A 20,843-nucleotide genomic window follows, 5' to 3' on the forward strand; every position below is an offset into this window, starting at 1 on the left:
TTATTATTATTATTATTAAATTTAGTGCTTTACAATAGCTGTTCAGAAAGAGAAGCTATGCTTAAAAGTACGAATAATTTTAGTCTAAAATTTACTTCAACTTGGTGTAAATAATATATCTAGTGTGTGGACATTTTAATAAACAAAAGTAGTCTGTTAAGAAAGAATGCCTGTTTGTCTGTTTTTATTACGGTCTGTCTGTTTTTCCGGGTACCCGAGCTTGACACAATACCACAATTGGTGGTTTCAATGAAATAAAATGGTTTTATATTTTACCCCTAGAATATCAGCTAGGGGTTTTAACAACGCGGTTTAAAGGGGTTTAAAAAACGCATTCTATTCTGGATCAACAAAATAAACCATTATACACGTAGTTTTAGTGACCCCACATTTATGACGATAATGAAATACCATATCGGCAGAGAGTGTTGAAACATGTGACTTAACTCGCAAATAAATTTTTGTAATCTGTTTTGATCAAATTAACTCACAAGACCCCAGGGAAGGGTTTTAGACGGAACAATTTGCCCAGAAAAAATATTATTTTTGAAAATGCTCCAATGAAGAAAAACGTCGCGAAAATATTTGTTCATTGCATTGTACGATGAAAAAGTGACTTGAAAAGCAACAGTTAAAAGCAAAAATTGTCACTGAAAAAAAGTTTTAAAAAAATTGTATTCAACTTTGCACCCTCCCCTTGCTCCTCTAATATTTGAGGGAAGGGTCCCTTTATTTCAAGTTTTCTTGTTTACAATCTTAAACTACGATATTAGAATTTATTCCTTGTACTGCATAGCGGGATAAGATAAGAATGGGTTGATAAGCTTATTAAAAACTTGCACACATAGTTCACATATTTAACATACTAATAAACTGTTTTTGCATTCTCTTATCTATCTATATGGACCTTCATCTATCTATCTATCTATCTATCTATCTATCCATCTATTACTACATAAACCTTCATTCATCTATTCATCTATCTATTTGGACCTTCCCCTTTTCTATCCATAGATCTATATGGATTTCATCTATCTACATGATTCTTCATCTATTTGACTCATAAAACACCTTTTTTTCTATTTAGTAACGTAGCAGCTAGGTTTAAGTCCAAGTGAGAAGATTTAAATAATTTTCTGGAAGATTTTTTCCGAATGATTTTTAAACTGTTTGTTGCAAAGATTTGTTAGTTTTATCTGTGGACAACTCCCACACATTAAAGGTTGAAAACTCTCCCTTGTTCTGCCACTTCCTTACTTGTATTCTAAACTGTTTAGGACATAAATATACGCCCCATGCACTCCCCCCTTAGCTTGTAGAGTCTAGGAGTATGTTTGTGTGTATAGAGATCAATAAAACTGTATACAAACACTCCCCCCTAGCTTGTAGAGTCTAGTAGTATATTTGTGTGTATATAGAGATCAATAAAACTGTATACATACACTCCCCCTAGCTTGTAGAGCCTAGGAGTATATTTGTGTGTATAGAGATCAATAAAACTGTATACATACACTCCCTCCTAGCTTGAAGAGTCTAGGAGTATATTTGTGTGTATAGAGATCAAGAAAACTGTATACATACACTCCCCAATTAGCTTATAGAGTCTAGGAGTATATTTGTGTGTATAGAGATCAAGAAAACTGTATACATACACTACCCCCCTAGCTTGTAGAGTCTAGGAGTACAGTGAGAATCAGAAAACTCTGGAATAGGAAAACGACTGAATTCAAAGTGCAATGAACATGAGACACAGGAATTAAGCAGTTTAAACCAGGGGGCGGAAACGTCATGTATGTGTGTCTGTACCAAAAGAGTGTGTGTAAGTAATAACGAACCGAAGACGTGTACTGTAGGTACAGTAGAAAAGAATCTCGGTATTTGTACAGTCTGGGAGAGTACATTTGTTTATTGTTAATTGTTTACTTAAAAAAAGTAAAATGTACATGTAATATATTATTTATATATTTAAGTCAACACTATAAGCCAAATTTTCATGCAAAGAATATAATTTGATTAAAGTTTACAATAAACTACTCGTTATTCAAGCTTAATTATAATTGACTACATTGTTCTGCAATTTTCTCGACTGCAGTCATGTTGTGTGTCTGTACCAAACAAGTGTGTGTGTAAAAACGAACTCGTCTGCAAAGCAGTGCGACTGGCTTTCTCGTGCCAGACCAGCGCCATTTCCCTTCCCTTTATTCTTATTCCCTGGTGTAAACAGACCCATTTCGCTAAATAGGTGATTCAAAAAGTTACCAGAAAAACTATTTGCGTTGTAACAGCAAATACACTTGATTTATTTTTTAATGTCGTCTTCCTATTCCGCGGCTTTCCGCTTCTCGCTGTATATTTGTTTGTATAGAGATCAAGAAAGGAACACGTAAATCTGTTATACTAATAAATACAGAATTAAGCTTATCCTTCCATGTACAAGGGCAAATTAAATTAAATCCCTTATTATAATTAACTTTTTCTTAATCATTTTTTAAGATCTAAATATTTTTATTCAGTAAAAAGTTAAATGCATACATTATTGATTAAGATTTGTACGATTACATATACATTTTAACCTCGGACTGGGGGGCTCTCACGGACCTCTCCTCGGACTGGGGGGCTCTCATGAACCTCTCCTCCAACGGGGCGGTGACATTGTGGTTTGTGTTTTCACATGTTCTCCTCTTTATTCTTTTCCTCCTTCTTCGGGTTCTTAAGGACTGAGACCATGGAGCTTGCAATTTTGAGAAATTGAAGTACTCAATACCTTCTCTGAACCACAGTTTTAGCTCCACCTCTACACCAGCTTGTAAACACTCCCTATATAATCCCAGAACTCGATGAGTAAAACTCATTGTCAAGTATGTTAACTAAAGGTTGTGTTTATCTCGCCCCATAGCAACAGCTGTAGGGGCCACCTTGGGGACAGGTATCATACCAAAGAGAGAGAAAGAGATAGGACCTTCCTGCTGAAATGCCGGTACTGAACTGAACTTAATCATGATCCATCCTTTTCTGAAGAGCTAATGAAAATCACAATTAAGTTTTTTACTCTTAAAAGCATACACTCGAAGTGGGACCACGATAGGTTTTATAAGGGTCAAACTAAAAAAATTGGAAAACAAAGCTGGGTGTGAGATTTCGCCCTACAGAATCTTATTTCTACCAAAAAAAGCCTCTTTTAAGAATACTTTATTGTGTCTATGCAAATTATCCGTTTGTTTGTTTCTTGTTTACCATCCAAGGAATATATAATGAAGGTAGGGGGGATAGGGTTTGTAATTGTGACATAGTTGTACTAATCAAGCAGTTGTTTCAAGCTTTAGTGTTTTTGCTTTGATTAAACTAGTTCCTGTCAACACAAATACGCCACAGTCAAATGTGTTACACTAGCCCCCTACCCTACCTTTGTTATACACCCTTAGTATTTGCTGTTCACCAACACCCCTACCTTTGTTATACATTCCTTGGTATTTGCTGTACACTAACACCCCTACCTGTATTATACTTCCCTTGGTATATGCTCTTGACCAACTCCCCTACCTTTTTTATACATCTCTTGGTATTTGCTCTGCACCAACACCCCTACCTTTGTTATACATTCCTTGGTATTTGCTGTACACCAACCCCCCCTACCTTTGTTATACATCCCTTGATATTTGCTCTAGACCAACCCGGCAGTAAAACACGCCTTAAAAGGCGTGTCCTGCTACACTGCAGGATCGGCCGGGTACACTGTAACATAAAGTTTGATGAGCTCTATATACTTCAACTCAATGTCTCCATCCGATCTTAAATCTTTCACCGTCCCGGACACTTATATCAATTTATAAATCTAAATTTACAGAATAGTTCCCGCCCCACCTTCCATACAAATCAGAATCTACAAATTCCCTCCCCCCCCCACAATGCTCCACCTTGTTTCATGTTCTCTCTAGGTTGTCAATCATTGTTGCTCTCTCAAATGAAGAGGATGGGGGGGGGGAGATAATTGGTTTTGAGATTTTCCGCATTTTCAATGAATTTATTCAGTCCAACTTTTTTGCTAACATTTCTCGATAATGTGTTTTAAATTAGGTTCTTGCATATAATCTAGTTTTTTCTATTTTCCTTTAAAAATTTTCCATCACCAAACAATGTTTCTGGAGTAGATATCAAATGAGAAGATTTAGTTTTTGGACTTTGAACTATTCATTCTTTTGCATTCCCCTTGTCATCTTTGTAAGTGGAGCATAATGCATTTGAATTCATATACAACTGTACCCTCCCCTCCCCCATTCTACTATCTACATAACATTTAAACTTCCTCGACATATACAGTGATAACCAGAGAACGCTGGAATAGAAAGACGACATTAAAAGCAGTAATTTTCTGCATTTGATTTTGTTATGAAGCAAAAAGCTTACGCTGCACAATTGATGTGTCTGATGTTGACTGGACCATTTCAAGACAAACTTTGAATCTAAAAGTCGTCTTCTTATTTCAGAGTTTTCTGGTTCTCATTGTATCTTTATGGGTAAACCAACCATACATCTTAACCCATCAATATTTCTAGTCCTAAATGATAGGAAACAGTCAGCATAAATCCGTTTGATCGTTTCTGAAGTTGTGGGTATCCCTCTATGTAATTATATTAGCATAAACTTCTTAACAGCTACTTCAGAGGTTTGGGGTTTAGACACTTTTTGAAGAACTGATTTTAAAGTTTACCGTTTTTGAACTTTTTTTTATGTAGAGGCCTTCCCTAATATATAGAGCGTATATGTGGGGAGGGCTCCTAAAAAATCCTTTTTTTTCTTCGAATATCGAAAAACGCACAAATAAATTAAATGTATAACCCTGTTCCTATTTAGTGTATGCTACGACAGCTGGAGAAGACAGGACCCTGTACAGTTGGAATCTTCAGAAGAGGTCCTAATGTCAGAACTATGCGAGACCTGAGAGATAAATTAGACTGTGGTGACCACGTGGACTGGGAGGAAATATCTGTATTCGTGACCGCGGCATTGCTCAAGGAAACCAAACTTGTCAGTCGTCTTCCATTTGATTAATTAATTGATTATAGATTATTGTGAATTTAATTGAATGTCTTGAATGCTTGGTTTCTTGCTTGGTTTAACCTTGGTAAACCAATATGAGAAATATTCCCAAGAAGTTGGAAAATTTTAAATATTTTCTTGTTTTCATTATTTCGCCAGAAGGTGTCCTTGTATCTGTAACCATGTTTAAACAATCAATTAAATTAGATTTTTGTGCTCTTGGGTGCCATGGAGGGTGGGGTAGGATGAAACAATAATTTGAAGATTTCCCCATCCACCCTCCCAACTTGAGGGGAAAAATAGTTCGTTGTGTTTTTTTTTAAAAGTTTTATTTGATTACCAAATACTTGTTAAATGATTTAATGATTTAAAGATTAGTTAACTTTCATGCTGAGAATGTTTGAACGATAAGTTTGGTTATTTACAGGATTTCCTTCGTTCTTTGCCAGACTGTGTTTTACAATGTGAGCAGTACACAGCTTGGAGTACTGCATTTTCCTCAAATAGTCTAGATAGTATTAAAAGGTAGTACAAGAGTACACAAGAAGGTAGTACAATAGTACATGAGAAAAGATCTACTTTCATCCCAAGAAACTATATGGTTGACCTATAATGTTCTAATCTATCTTTGTTACCGGAAGGTTTTGAACCTTAGAATTTCAAAATTTGACGCTTTGTAATTGTAGAATTCAAAGTTTGAAATATTCAAGGTCTACAACATTTGGTTGCAAAGATATTAGTTCCATTGAAAGAATCGATGAAAATTGTTTAATTTACAAAAAAAATATCAACGGTCAAATAAAAAATAAGAATATGCAAACGTTAATCACAAGCTGTAATACTATAATTATAATATCTCAATCTTAAGTTAGTAAATTCAAGTTATGTTTAATTATTACTCCGATTTGATTTGATTTGATTTGATTATTTGGCTCTAATGTTTTTTTTAATCCAGGTATTTAGCTGATCTGCCAGCGGTCAACAGGTTCCTACTTCACAATATTCTTTTTATCCTTCATAGAACAGCAGAAAACAGCCAGGTGGGGGAAACAGCAAATAAAACGTTTTTGTAAAAGAAGGAAAACCGAAAAAATAGCTGCTAGGCCATATCTTTAAAGGGACTGTAAGCCTACTTTCAAGTTACCCTCCATGCAAGGAAGGCAATGCCCGATTTACAACGGTACCCTTAAAAGCTTTGTCTAACAACATGAGTCATAAAACAGCAGAAAAAGAAGATAGACAGAATATATCCGTGCTTCTAAAATTCTAACAACTAATTTTCGTTTTTATGTATTCCCAGGTTATATATTCCTGCAGGGTCAAATGAATTATGTGTATCCCCCCAACGGGCGTTATAGTTTAAAACCTTAACTACCCTTAATTTTACGTTAACAAGAGTCCTCTCATGAAGTACAGGGAGCCTCAAAATGTTCTATGCCTCAAAATGAATTTTATTTTGAAAAAAATATGGGTCCAAATATTTTTTATCGTCTTGTCTCTTGAAAGATACAAGTTATATTTGATGATTAAATGAAATTTTAAAAAACATTCTTTGTTATCAAATATTTTTTGAACACAATGCCCGTATTACGGGAAACGGGAACAATTTTCGCTATCCTAGTTAAAATCTTAAGAGAGGCCTTAGGCCTGACATTTTTACGACAACTTAACCATTTCTTCATGTTTCATCATGTTGAAATTATATATAAGGGAGTGACCGGCAATGTATGGTGGTTGAACTGAGAATGTAGTATTTTGGAGAAATGTTTTAGGATTCATTTTAAGCATATAAAACTTTTAATGATGTATAATTACTGAGTTTGAGTGCAAGTCGACGCTCAAACATTCCATTTAAGTGAGTACGTTTTGTGAATCGATTAAAAAAATATATTAAATAACGACGACAAAAACTGTTAAGAAAATTCTACAGTAAACTATTTAGATATTTCTTAATTGAAATGTTCTCATTAAATCAATGTAATAGAATCAATTATTTCTTTTCATCATTAAATTAAATCTCTTATTCTTTATGAATTTGTTCGCAGATTTCTTCAAATTCTTCAAATTTCGTCTTTTCAATAAACATTCCAGGAAATCTACAGAAAATGTTTTTGAACAATGAGACATTACAAAAGCTAATAACTGAATAAGATTACTTATTTTCAATGATATTTGTTTATTTTTATTTTGTCAACCTGTTCCTAAACAACTAATTAGTTTACTGTAAAATGTTAACTACATATTTCGTCCTCGTTATTGAATAATGTTTTTAAACCTTTCTCAAAATAATCCCTCAAAAATGAATAATCTATGAGGATTTTAAATATTGAACTTAACAAATATCAAATATCGACCGTGAAAACGTCTAATAGGTCTCAAATGATTCCTAAAAAACTTCTCACAATACTATATTCTCAGTTCAACTACTATACATTGCCGGTCACTCCCTTTAAGAACATTTTGTTTGAACTCTTATTCAAAATTGCAAAGAAATAAAAGGCATAGTCGCCCTAACTAAGAGGACATTAATTCTGAAATAAATTTTTTATATTTTTCCAATTTATTAAAATTTTGTTTTTATTGTTTAAAAGAGTAAAAACAGTTGAATTCCGCAACATCTTGGTTCTCACATTAATTCTCAATTTACCCATGACATTTGGCAGAAATGAAATCCCATTGTAAAACATTTACTTCAAAGCATTGGAATATTACAATAGTTCAACTTTATCATTTTCCTTTCTTAAAAATATTACAAAAATAAATTCTTCTAAAAATTATTTAGGTAAAATATGATTTTTTTGTGTTTTTAGGAGAATATGATGACATGTTCTAATTTATCTATTTGTGTTTTAGGAGAATATGATGACATGTTCTAATTTATCTATTTGTGTTGGACCCTCTTTGCTTTGGAGCACTGATCCATCCTATATGCTGCAACAATCTTATACAAAGGTTTGTATTCTATCTATATATCTATCTATCTAGTTATCTATTTTTCTATCTATCTATCTGTCTAGTTATCTATCTAGCTATCTATCTATCTAGTTATCTATTTATCTATCTATCTAGTTATCTATCTATCTATCTATTTATCTATCTATCTATCTATTTATCTATATATCTGTCTGTCTGTCTGTCTGTCTGTCTGTCTGTCTATCTATTTATCTATCTATCTATCTATTTATATTTATCCATCCTTTATGCAGCAAAAATCTTATTCTATCTATCTATCTAGGAGGTGTCAGGTCTGGTCCAAATGCTGATAGAGAACTTCAGTAGTTTGTTCTCCAGCTGTCCCACCCTGCTGGGGGAGGAACCAATGGATACTGCCCCGCCTCCTTCTCATGTACAAGGACAATCTCATGTACAACCTACTGTACAGCATCATGATAAACCAGAGCTTAAACATAACATAAAGCAGAAAGGTAATGAAGGAAATCATCTGATAAATATCAATGGGGGCCCGGGGGGGGGTTATGATAAGGGTGAGGGTTGGAGAGGGGGGTGGAAGGCGTTTTTCTTTTGCTGTACAGTTTACAGTGTGTATTGATAGGTTTATGTCATCTTTACATCCGGCCTTGACATATTTCAAAAATAGCATCATTAGTTTTTTTATTCTTCCGTCTACAATCCCATATTATTTTTATAAGCCAACTTCTTTATTTGTCGGTGTAATTTCCCATATTCTTCTTAAGCTAACTTCTCATTTTCTTCACTAGCTAACTTTCCATATTCTTTATATACTTTCCCATATTCTGCACTTGCCACGTATTCATCTTTTCTCTCACATTAGTTATCTTTCTTCCCATATTCTTTATATACTTTCCCATATTCTGCACTTGCCACGTATTCATCTTTTATCTCACATTCGTTATCTTTCTTCTCATATTCTTTATATACTACGCTACATTAGTTTTCTTTCTATTTCCAAGATTTATTTACCATTGTCCCATTGTCCCCCCCGCAAAATAAATTTTAAACCTTTCACCGCCAATTATTTGCGCATTTCCCGCGAAATTATCCGCGCAATGCCCAGGAAATTATTGGCGGATTATTTGCAAATTTAATCCGCATGACTTGATGCATAATGTTATACAAATGGGCTAAATAAATTTGTACAATACGTGTCGTCTCATTAATTACAAAAAAGCCCTGAGAGAGGTTGCAAATACTGCCCACATGCAAATATTTAAAGGTTTGCAGAACCTCAAGTTTGCCAAGTCAATACATAATATTTTGACCCCAGCTCAAGCCTTACAGGATGTAATTATGCCTTTAATTGGGCGTTTATATAGGGCCTTAATATGGGTAGAAACAGCTGAACCAGGGGTGTCTAGTAATAAATGCTTGAACACCGCAAAATACTTTTTTCATAATTCATGCTTTATTTGTTCATGTCTCATGCGGGAGGATGTTTTAAATTTCTTAATTTGAGCCAACATTTTATTTCTAATTTTTGTTTTTTGTTGGGACACCCAGTACCATGTACCAGGCGTGTACAATGTTTTGTACTCATTTTACCACTTAACTAATATAAAACTTAAAGGGACTGTACGCATAATTTCAAATATTTGTAACATTTACTTTTGCAGAATTATCAAACCCGTTAAAACAAATACCACATGCAGTACTATAGAATACATTGGCCACATACTTACTTACATTACATTACTCTGGACCACATACAAACCACTCCAACATATACTCATATAGAACTACCCTTAAAAACAATTTTCTGCACGTAACATTTTCTACACGTACATTACATACATTTTAATGTTTCTACACATTTTAACCATTCAAATACCTTGGTCTACACTGCACACGTAAACCCATTATTAAGACATGAACTAAACTCAAGAATAAGATTCGTTTTATGTTGTGTAAGAATAACCAAGACTAGACTGACTAGCACGATATTTAAATGTATTACACAACCTAAAGTATATCAATTTATAAATCTAAATTTACAGAATAGTTCCCGCCCCACCTTCCATACAAATCAGAATCTACAAATTCCCTCCCCCCCCCACAATGCTCCACCTTGTTTCATGTTCTCTCTAGGTTGTCAATCATTGTTGCTCACCATGTCCTCAAGTGTGTGCCCTTTTCAGATTAAAATTGCAAAACTTAAACCTCTCACGAAAATAAAATTAATTGTTTGCAGGGTTTAAAGACAGGGAGGGGGGGGGGAGGGTTAATAGATTTTTTACATGTTAAACGTGTTTGAATATTTTTATGTACTTGGCCGTTTGGTTAGGAGCAGGGTACCCCCTGGTAAGGGTCTAATTGAAATTTTAAACCCAGTCAATTTTTACCAATTCACACTTTCGGGTTTCAGGGGTGCGAAAAGATTTTGAATAACTCTGAAATAATTTTCGAAAATTGATTTATAATTTATATTATACAATTGGGTTGTATTATATAATAATAATAATAATAATATATAATATATGGAATATTAATGTAACCTAAATTTGACTAGTTTTGATTCAACTGAAAAACGTTAAAAAGAGGTTTCTTCGATTTTTACGAAAAGGCGGTTCATTTTGCTTCCAAGTTAAAGATTCCTCTTTTTGTATGAAATTTTCTAGATATAATGTATTAAAATTCGATTTTTATCGTTTTCAGGACTTTTATTATATTGAAGGTTAGGATCTAATCGGTTGGAAGAGATTTTGATAAAATTCAAATACTCTAAATAAAACTCCATACAAGAGTTAAAATGGTGTTTGGTGTATCTTTAAACTTTAAAATCGGATCAAAATCGACCAAATCTAAAAATGTAAAAATGTTATTTTTTTTTGACAAAATCGTTAAAATTTGTCTGTCCTAAAATATCTAAGTTATGTATACCATTCTCGTGATTGTATGTAACATTGTCCAATGACTAGACGAAAATCTGAACCAATTTTCTACTATAATTCAAGGGTAAAAATCCCTTCTTGGCACATTTTTTTCCATTTCTTGATCTGAGTTCGAAACCCTTTTGTCCATTTGACAGCCCATTAAAATTTTTTTTTTAAATAATCTTTTTTGTTTGTTTATTTTCTTGAGGTTTTTAACATCGATTTTCAGACGTCTGGGTAAGCCTTTTGTATTGACAAACAAATAGAACAGTGAGAGGTTTTTTTGGTGCAATAAGAAAAGCTGTCCTTTCATTTTTCAATTTTTATTTTGTTTAAAAAACGCAAATACAAATTTTAAGACTGCATTTAAACAAATAAAAAACTTCAAGCTGTATTTAATTTATTCACCTTTTAATGTTTCATGTCGTATAATCATCGTATTCAGAGAACAGTTTATAGTTAACCAATCAGAGAACAGTTTATAATTAACTAATCAGAGAACAGTTATAATTAACCAATTAGAGAACAGTTTATAATTAACCAATCAGAAAACAGTTTATAATTAACCAATCAGAGAGTAGAGAACAGTTTATAATTAACCAATCAGAGAATTATAATTAACCAATCAGAGAACAGTTTACAATTAACCAATCAGAGAAAAGTTTACAATTAACCAATCAGAAATCAGTTTACAATTAACCAATCAGAGAACAGTTTACAATTAACCAATCAGAGAACAGTTTACAATTAACCAATCAGAAAACACCTAAGAAGCAGGAAGTTATAAAACCAATCGAAAGGATGTCATCGAACGCTCGGAGAAATCTCTTACAATGAGGGAAAATAAGCGGCTATTATGGGTGTTTCAATCATTTTTAATAAGGTTAAATGTTCTTAAATATCCATAATTACACCATGATCCCGATTATGACTATGAAGGGGAGAGATTAGATCTAATACACTGCATCTAGACAACGTATAAACATTAATTATTTCAATAGGGATGGACTAGGAAAGAAATTAGCATACAGGGAGAACCAGAAATATAAAGACGACATTATAGCAATACTTAAGTGATTTCTTTTACAAGGCAAATAGTTTTACTAGTAACTTGTTAAAGCAATTGTTAAGTGAAAATGGGTCTGTTTACACTGCACAATTTTTGTGTCTCATCATCTTTAGACTAGTTATAATTAGAGTCTTAAAGTCGTCTTCGTAATCCATATGTTTCTGGTTCTCACTGTATACAATAGGAGGNTAGATCAACACCTAGCTTGAGATCTTTTATAGATCAACACCTAGCTTGAGATCTTTTATAGATCAACACCTAGCTTGAGATCTTTTATAGATCAACACCTAGCTTGAGATCTTTTATAGATCAACACCTAGCTTGAGATCTTTTATAGATCAACACCTAGCTTGAGATCTTTTATAGATCAACACCTAGCTTGAGATCTTTTATAGATCAACACCTAGCTTCAGATCTTTATAGATCAACACCTAGCTTCAGATCTTTTATAGATCAACACCTAGTTTGAGATCTTTTAAAGATGAACCAGCAATCATTTCTTTTAGTTATCAACTTAAGAATTAAAATTACTCTGATAAAATTCTTCTTTTTCTTCTTTTTTCCAAAATTTTGGCTTTTAAACCCATAATTATTTTAGATGCAATCATGAGATAATATCAAACAATTTCAAAAAACTTGTTTAAAAAGTTCAAACTTTAACTTCTAGTTTAAAATGTTTGAAATTCCATGAAATCTTAAACATTTTGCAAGGCATTGTTAGCTTACTGAGCTAACTTCTCATTTTCTTCACTAGCTAACTTTAGAGGGGGGGAAGAATGCAGGGGGTGCTCAGATTATGAAGATTATAACTAGACAAGTGCATTAAAGTTATGAAACTGCAAGTTCTATTATTTATTTGATAATAATCTTAACAATACCAATATATAGCTTTGTTGCAAAAATAGATTTATGGATAAACAGATCGATTTTAGGATAGACAGATTGATTCTAGGATAGACAGATTGATTTTAGGATAGACGAGATAGATTCTAAGATAGACAGATAGATTCTGGGATAGATCCATACATATTCTAGTATAGACAGTGGGATAGATAGATAGAACATGTTTTCTATGATTATAGATAAATATTCAAATGTATAAACTGAGCTGGGAACTTTAGAACGGTGGATATCGAGATCAATGCTTGATCCTCTGTTTTTCTTAATCTCAAGACTAACCTAATCCTGTACTTGTATCCTGAAAAGTGTATAAAATTCAACCAATCAGTGTCGCGTATCAGAACCCGGGAAATTTGAAATTTTGCGCGCCATTTAAGATTAATATACAAAAACGGGAGAAACTCACTAATTTTGAAAACCGGTTTTTGATTTTTCTGTACCATATCCAAAAAAGATTGGATTAAGCAAGAAATTAAAAGTGTCCACATTGAATATTCAGATTAAGCAGTCGGGATTAAAGGTATCAAATTCTAAAGTTCCCAGAGCTGAGCTGGGAACTTTTGAATGGTGGATATCGGGATTAATACTTAATCCACTCTTTTTCTTAATCTCCAGATTAAATATTGCTTATTCTCCACGTGAATTTAATCTCCAGATTAATTAACAGATCGGGATTAAGGATATCACATTCTAAAGTTTTCAGCTCTGAAAACTTTGAATGGGATATCCTTAATCCGGATCGATTAATTAATCTGGAGATTAATAACATGAGAAGAACAAGCCATACTTAATCTGGAGGAGATTAAGAAAAAGAGTGGATCAAGCGTTAATCCCGATATCCACCGTTCTAAAGTTCCCAGCTCAGCTCTGATAAATAAATAAGTGTGCAGAGCATAAATAGATCTATATATGAATAGTCAGATAGATGGATAGATAAGCATGTATATTCTATATTAAGAAGTGCATAAAGCACTTATTTGATACTGATCTACTGCACTTTTACTTAAGTTCGTGGGATATAATCATATCAGAAGATAGATATACATTGTACGATGTACTATGTACTATGAATACGTTATTTCAAGCGACCCTTGTGGCATGTCCGATTCACTACGGTACCTTATAAATCTAAATCTGGAATAGTGTTAAATTATGACAATTTCTTTATTTCTTTCCTTGCATAAATCCGTAATTAAAAACGCTCAAACTCAGTAATTATACATCATTAAAATGTTTTATATGACTCAAATGAATCCTAAAAATGTCCAATCTTAAAAGTGGAAGGGCATTTGAAATTACGTCTACAGTCCTTTTAAATAATTCTGGATGAGGATTGAGGTTAAAACAAACATTGGATGAGATAGGTTAGGATGAGAAGGAGAACGGATGAGATAGGTTAGGATGAGAAGGAGAACGGATGAGATAGGTTAGGATGAGAAGGAGAACGGATGAGATAGGTTAGGATGAGAAGGAGAACGGATGAGATAGGTTAGGATGAGAAGGAGAACGGATGAGATAGGTTAGGATGAGAAGGAGAACGGATGAGATAGGTTAGGATGAGAAGGAGAACGGATGAATAATGAAAAACTAGATTCTGCCCAAAACAAGAATCTTTATCATTTGTCAAATATGACAAACAAAACATTTTAAGAATACACCTTTTCCTTTCCATTCATTCTCCCCCCTCCTTCCCTTCTCTAATACTCTCACTAATTTATTGGTAAATTCTGCAGTAGGGTTCGGTTTAGGCTGTGGTTTGTAAACCTTTATTTGACTCCGTATATAAGAGATATGAGCTGATGAACCTGGTCTAGATTTAACTATGTGTGTGGAGGAGGGGCGGGGTAAGGGGGGGATTATGAAACTAACAGATTTATACTTTAGTTGATATCTCATTAATCTTGCCTGTGTTTCAAATGGAATTAGCAATTGGTATAATTATTAAGTCTATAAATAATAATATGTATTATATGATTATAATTATAATTTGCTTTAGGCGGGATGTTTGATCACTCCAGTCTGGACAGCCTGCTGGACCCGCCCTACCCTGAGGACGACCTGGCAAGACAGAGTGGTACCGAGGGCGTGTCCCTCACCAACCTCAGCCATGACTCCGGCCTCACAACCTCCGACAGCCAGCTTTACGCTTTCGAGGAGGCCGAGAATAATTCATTTTCGTCCGACGATTTCTGCATTGAGACGATCACTTCGAACGAGAACACGGTTCACGCCATCGTGAACAAGAAGTTTTTATCCAGGTACCAGAACTCATACATAGAGGGAGGAGAGTACCAGGAGCAAGAAAACCATTCTCCGGCACGGAGGAAACTCAATCAGAGAAATCAAAAGCACCGAGATCGGATGCACAGAAGGATTCACAGGAACTCCGAGTACTCTAATAGTTTCAGTATCAAGAGTGAACCAACAGAATCTGCAGCTTATAATTACGAGGTTAGAACCATGAGTGTCAACTATCCTCTCCGACGAACCGCGAGCGAAGAGAGTGTTCAAAGATCATCGAATTTTGAGATTGTTCAAGTGAATAACAATAACCGGAGAAAGCGTCCTGTGATGCACAGGAAGGGTAGAGCTCCGAACCCTCCCAAAGGATCGAAAACCTCTCCATCCATCATTCGTTCCAACTCAGTAAACCAGGTTCGACACTGGGAGCAGAACAACGACTGGTACAGGTCAAAGAGTACGACCAGACTCCACTCTGAGGACTCCGAAGACTCCTGTTCCACGCTCTCTGACGAGGACTCCACACCTCACGTCTCCCGGTCCAACTCCTACGGAAGGTCGGAGGAGAACAGCTTCGCCAACCCTGATGAGTCGTTCAACAAGAACGAGGAGGATACGACCTACGATATCTACCTTCACGAGGAGAGAAATCTCAATATCTCAACCAACCTCCAGGATGCATTCCACAACAACGCCGCCAGGAAAACTAACCGAGAGTTTGATAGTTTCAGTTGTGAGACACCTCCTGGATACGAGGAATCCATTTATAGACAACGTTTGCTCAAGCTCCAGGGCAGACCTAGCTCTCGTCCTAACTCCTACATCTCCTCTTCTCCCTCCAAACTACCGGAGAAGGTTGTGGAGAAGCAGGTTGAACTAAGTGCAAAGGCTAAAGCTGTTTTCGAGGACAGTTTACGCCAGTATGAAGTTACTAAAGAAGCCCCACCTCCCATCCCACCAAAAACTGATCGCCCTCCTCTTCCTCCTAAGCAGCGATCTCGACGATCTACAGAGCATGAAAGCTCAGACGATCAAACCTACGTGAATAGTCTTGAGCTACGACAAAACAGAAACAAGACAAGATTAAACATTACGTCTCCTGTTTCCACTCCGGTTCAATCCAACAGACAATCCTCTTCGGAGGAACGTGAGAGCTCTGAATTTGTTTACGGTTCATATTTCAGTGCTAGGGGTAGTACTAAAGTAAGTGTGCCTGTTATACATGAAAGTGAATTCCCTCCGGCACTTCCACACAAGGAAGTTAAAACTCCGGAACGAAGTGAGTCCAATATGAAAAAGCGTCAAGTGACCTCGACAAAGATTGTGTCAACGACGAAAATGATGAAAAGTGTTGAAACACAAACGGACGAGAGTGATTTTGTTATTTTGTACCCGGACGAGAGAGGGGACGACGATAGCTTTAACCATACTGACTCTGAGTATAGTCCTGAGTCTAACCGCTCTATATCCCCTGATTATATGGGTCCAGTACAGGACTATAGGGAGACATATCTAAGATCTCAGGACCAGTCGGAGTTTTATCTCGACTCAAATCCAATCTTTGAACGACCGGTCTCGGCGCAAAGTGTAAAACTGCGCCAGGCCGGTCGCCGGAAGCTCGAGCCGGTCCAATCCGTGCCGGTACGGAGTCCGGCCGATCCAGTGATTGCCGGAGAAATAAACTGGAGTGTATCCCAACTCCGAACCTTGTTTAACCAAGGACTCCAGGCTCAATCTAGCCTAGACTCCAACCCTGATCAATACAGATCTAACAGACAATCCATGATTGAACCAAGACGGATGAATTATCATAATATTTCCGCCAATTATTCTAATATTTACGGAACGGATAATCAGTCGAATCTCTACTCGACTGATAATCAGCACACGGATTCAGATCAAGAATCCTATGTGTAACTGAAATAATCAAAATTTAAATTGTGATGTAAAGCAAATACTTTATCCTTGAATGGCGCTGGTGCAAAATCCGCGAAATATTTTTACAAAATGCAAATTCAGATATTTTCTAACCCATGACCGTTGAGGGCTGTTTTTAGCCATCTATTTGTCTAAATTATTTTGAGTGATAAAAAGCTAGTCAATCCCAGTGCTCTACTTTATAATCATGTTTTCCACTCCGCAGTGCTTTTTAATTGTAGAATAAGTGCTTTGTTTCTAAAATAAGTATTTCAAATTTTTCATGCATTAAATTTCCGGCATTTATCAATTTACAATTTCTAAAGAATGTGATGCAAAGTACAGTAAATGATATGTTTTTGATGCATTTAAAAAAATATATTTTACAGTTTATTTTTTACTTGATATACTCCTGATTCAGCTATGAAAGTGTCTCAGCTTACACTCCTGTGAAAGAAATGATGAATACTCAAAATTATTTGTTATAAATATATATTATTAAGAATCATTTCTCGTTTTAATAGAGATCATTAGAGTTGGACAATTTTAAAAGTACAAAATAAATTTTGTAAAAAAATTGGAACTTCAAAAGGACTTGCGCAGTTATTGTTTGTAAGAACAATGGATAAATTATTACTAGTTTTATCAAGCTGAGGTTTTAAGGGCGCCATTGTAAATTGGGCATTGTCATCTTTGCATGTAGGGTCACCTAAAGTTTTGTCGGCTTATGCGTTTCAAACGAAATAGTATAAAACGACACTCCGTGAGTTGCAAATTTTTTTTTATATATTTCAACTAAAGAAACCGAATGCATCTCCCCCTGTTTTTGCACGTAAATGTTGAAGATGAATAAAATTCCAGCTAATCTTTACATAAGAATCCATTTTACCTATCAAATTAAGATTTTTTGTGTATGCTGTTGTTGGTGGGTTTTTAATGGGAGATAAATATATATCTGAAAATAATCCAATACAGAAGATGAACTGTGTAGTTAACACACCCTATAAAGGGTGGCCCAGGGGGGATGATAGTTCTCTACCTGTGTGCTTAGTTAGCTGTACTGTACACTTACAACTGTTTACTAATATTGACATACTATAGGTTAGGCCAGAATCTCGATCCTTATAATAAACAAATGTGCAGTACGCTCTCGGTATAGTTTATGGTCATACAATTAGTAAAGGATTAGCGTACATCATCACTCTATACACTATAACCTCGTAATTTATGGCCTGTAAAATTAGTAAAGGATTAGCGTACATCATCACTCTATACACTATAACCTCGTTGGGGTGACCTGAGAGACGGCTTGAAGTCGTAGTTCCATTGTAAAGTTTTGTGAAACAACCTGCGGATTAATGTAAATACGAATAATTGCATATATCGTGCCTTAAAGTATAATCAAAACAATAAATACATAATTGTAATGAATGAAATATATAGTTATGTATTTCTCAATGTACTGTGGGAAGATTTTTTTCGCTTAAAGCCCAGGCTTGAGGCTTTAAAGTATTTTTTCGTTAGTAATTACTTCTCTCGTGCCATCTTGTGGTGAGTTGAACGCAACTGTACCAGGGTATCGTATAAATACAGGGTGTTCCGCAAAAAATATAGAAGATTGAAATAAACAAATTCCGTAATGTCCTCTCAAGTCTCATAATTTTTGGGGAACCCTCCAGTTGTACCTCCTGGTGGCCAAACCTGTAAGGATGATAAAATTAAGTTTAATACAGGGTGGCCCACATTTATATTCTTACAAAAGTCTCAAATTTGGCCCTAAACATTTTACTCTTTATTCTGGAGAGAGCCTTTTTTTATATGTTTCAAAAAGCCTGATCCTCCTTTTTTTGGGACACCCTGTATATTCTCAGATTTCACTGCATGGTAAGATGTTAAGTGTAAGTATTGAACCGTATACTAAATTACGATTTCTCTTCAGATAATGTTATTTTCTAAACTTGACAAGTTAATAAACTAATTTCACTTAATTGTCATCTGAAATCTACTAACGGATATTAAAATTGGTTGTTTGAGCGTCAGACTTTAAAATATATATTTTGTTTTAATGTTGGTAGACACACAGCATTTCTCATATTTATGTGTATTGTGTATTATATGTATGTGTGTATGTATATACTGAACTGCAATGTCAAGTTTAAAGGTTTACCCGGGTCAGATCATGACTTAGTTTCAGGCCATTCAAGCCATTCAAAGTTTTCAAGCAAGAGCAGGAACAATGTAATATTCAAATGCCTTTTAGAAATATATATTTCTTTTAGAATTCATATCCGCGAAGAAGTGAATAAGAATATTATTTTCATGAAGCGTAAAATTGCTAATTATTAGTCTGTTAATTCGAGGACTGAAGGCGTAATCTGAAGTCTGACCGCGTCAACCTTGTTGCACCGACTAGTCCTGTCCATAGAGCTAAGTACAGTAAAAACTGGGACCGGAAAGGTTGACTCGGCTCGTAAATTCAAATGTACTACGGATGCCCGTGATTATTGTTAATTTTCTGAAGAAATGTGGAACTTTCTTTTGTGGAGAAACAACAAATTGAAATTATCAGTTTTTAAAAACAAAAACATAGATATCTAAATCATACATGATCAAACATAGCTTTTAAGGGTACTGTTGTAAATCAAATATGACCCTCTATCAATCTCAGGTTTCTTGAAATAAAGTTCGAGTCCGAATTTAATGAATTTAAGCCCCGTCTCAAATCTGCCAAAAACAGGTTTCAATTGAGCGCCGGCTTAAATCTTGAAATATTGAATACAATTTTAGGTGGAACCAAACATATTTGAGCCGCGGCTCAAATTCTTTAAATTCGGCCTCTTTATAAGTAAGTTAGTAATTATTTATTTATGAAATATTGCAAAAACTTATAAAATTAAGTGTTTCAGGAGAAAATATTTAAAAACTTCCAAAAATAGAAGTTGTGGGAATATTTCCCCCCCAATTCCAAGTGTTTAACATTACATTAAACATTACTTGTGGTGGATTGAACTTTTAGAAATAAAAATCAAAGTTTTATTTGTAATGTTGAAAAAATAAAATAGGCTTTAAGATTCTATAGAAGATTGCTTTAGAGAGAATACGCAAAGGTATGATTAGTGAGTTAGACAGACAAAAACCTCATGATCAGGGATGGGGAATACGCGGTTTTCAACTATAGTGATTTTTCAAATCATGATTGGAACTTAAATTCCTGTCATGAGTTTAAGAAAAGGTTTATAACTTGGAACTTTATATACCGACACCCAGCTATATTATGTTTTTTTTAATGGTCCATGAGTATGTAAAACTCTCATTAAAGCAGTCTTTTCATTGATACTCCCTTTCTACACATCCTTGATTAACCTAAAGAATATTTATGAGATGAGAGAACCAAGCATGCTTTCTTTTAAACCTGCTCCAGGCACATTCCAGGTGAGGCTTAGAGTATATATATACATAGACTACATTACAGGGTAGAGGTAGGGCTTAGAGTATATATACATAGAGTACAAGTATAGTTGGGGGTTAGAGTATATATATATATATACATATGCAACATTCTAGGATATATCATAAAGGTGGGGCTTAGAGTATATATATATATATATACATTTCCTATATTACTGGGTATAGGTGGTGCTTAGAGTATATATAAACATAGAGTACATTCCAGAGTATAGATGCAGTTTAGAGTATATTTATACATAGAGTAGAGTTTCCCAATAAAAAATTGAGGCAAATCGGTCAAGGGGATCGCGAGTTATGATCGGACATAAACAAACAAACACCCAATCAGAATAACTACTTTTTATATTTAGATTTATCCATAT

At 34.6% G+C, this 20,843-nt stretch overlaps 1 protein-coding gene across 2 annotated transcripts in view; it reads left to right on the forward strand.

The window, feature by feature from the left end:
* LOC111703662 (uncharacterized) overlaps window positions 1-17,521 on the forward strand; it is a 64,327-nt gene extending 46,806 nt beyond the window's left edge. For both annotated transcript variants that reach the window (XM_023475681.1, XM_023475682.1), the window contains exons 16-21: window positions 4,852-5,013; window positions 5,465-5,562; window positions 5,993-6,077; window positions 7,891-7,989; window positions 8,273-8,462; window positions 14,852-17,521. In XM_023475681.1, coding sequence (XP_023331449.1) covers window positions 4,852-5,013; window positions 5,465-5,562; window positions 5,993-6,077; window positions 7,891-7,989; window positions 8,273-8,462; window positions 14,852-17,013 — 2,796 coding nt within the window. In that variant the 3' untranslated portion in view covers window positions 17,014-17,521. The remainder of the gene's footprint in view (window positions 1-4,851; window positions 5,014-5,464; window positions 5,563-5,992; window positions 6,078-7,890; window positions 7,990-8,272; window positions 8,463-14,851) is intronic.
* The last annotated feature ends 3,322 nt before the right edge of the window (window positions 17,522-20,843 follow it).

Source organism: Eurytemora carolleeae, unplaced genomic scaffold (assembly GCF_000591075.1).
Source record: "Eurytemora carolleeae unplaced genomic scaffold, Eaff_2.0 scaffold567, whole genome shotgun sequence".
NCBI lineage: Eukaryota > Metazoa > Arthropoda > Copepoda > Calanoida > Temoridae > Eurytemora > Eurytemora carolleeae.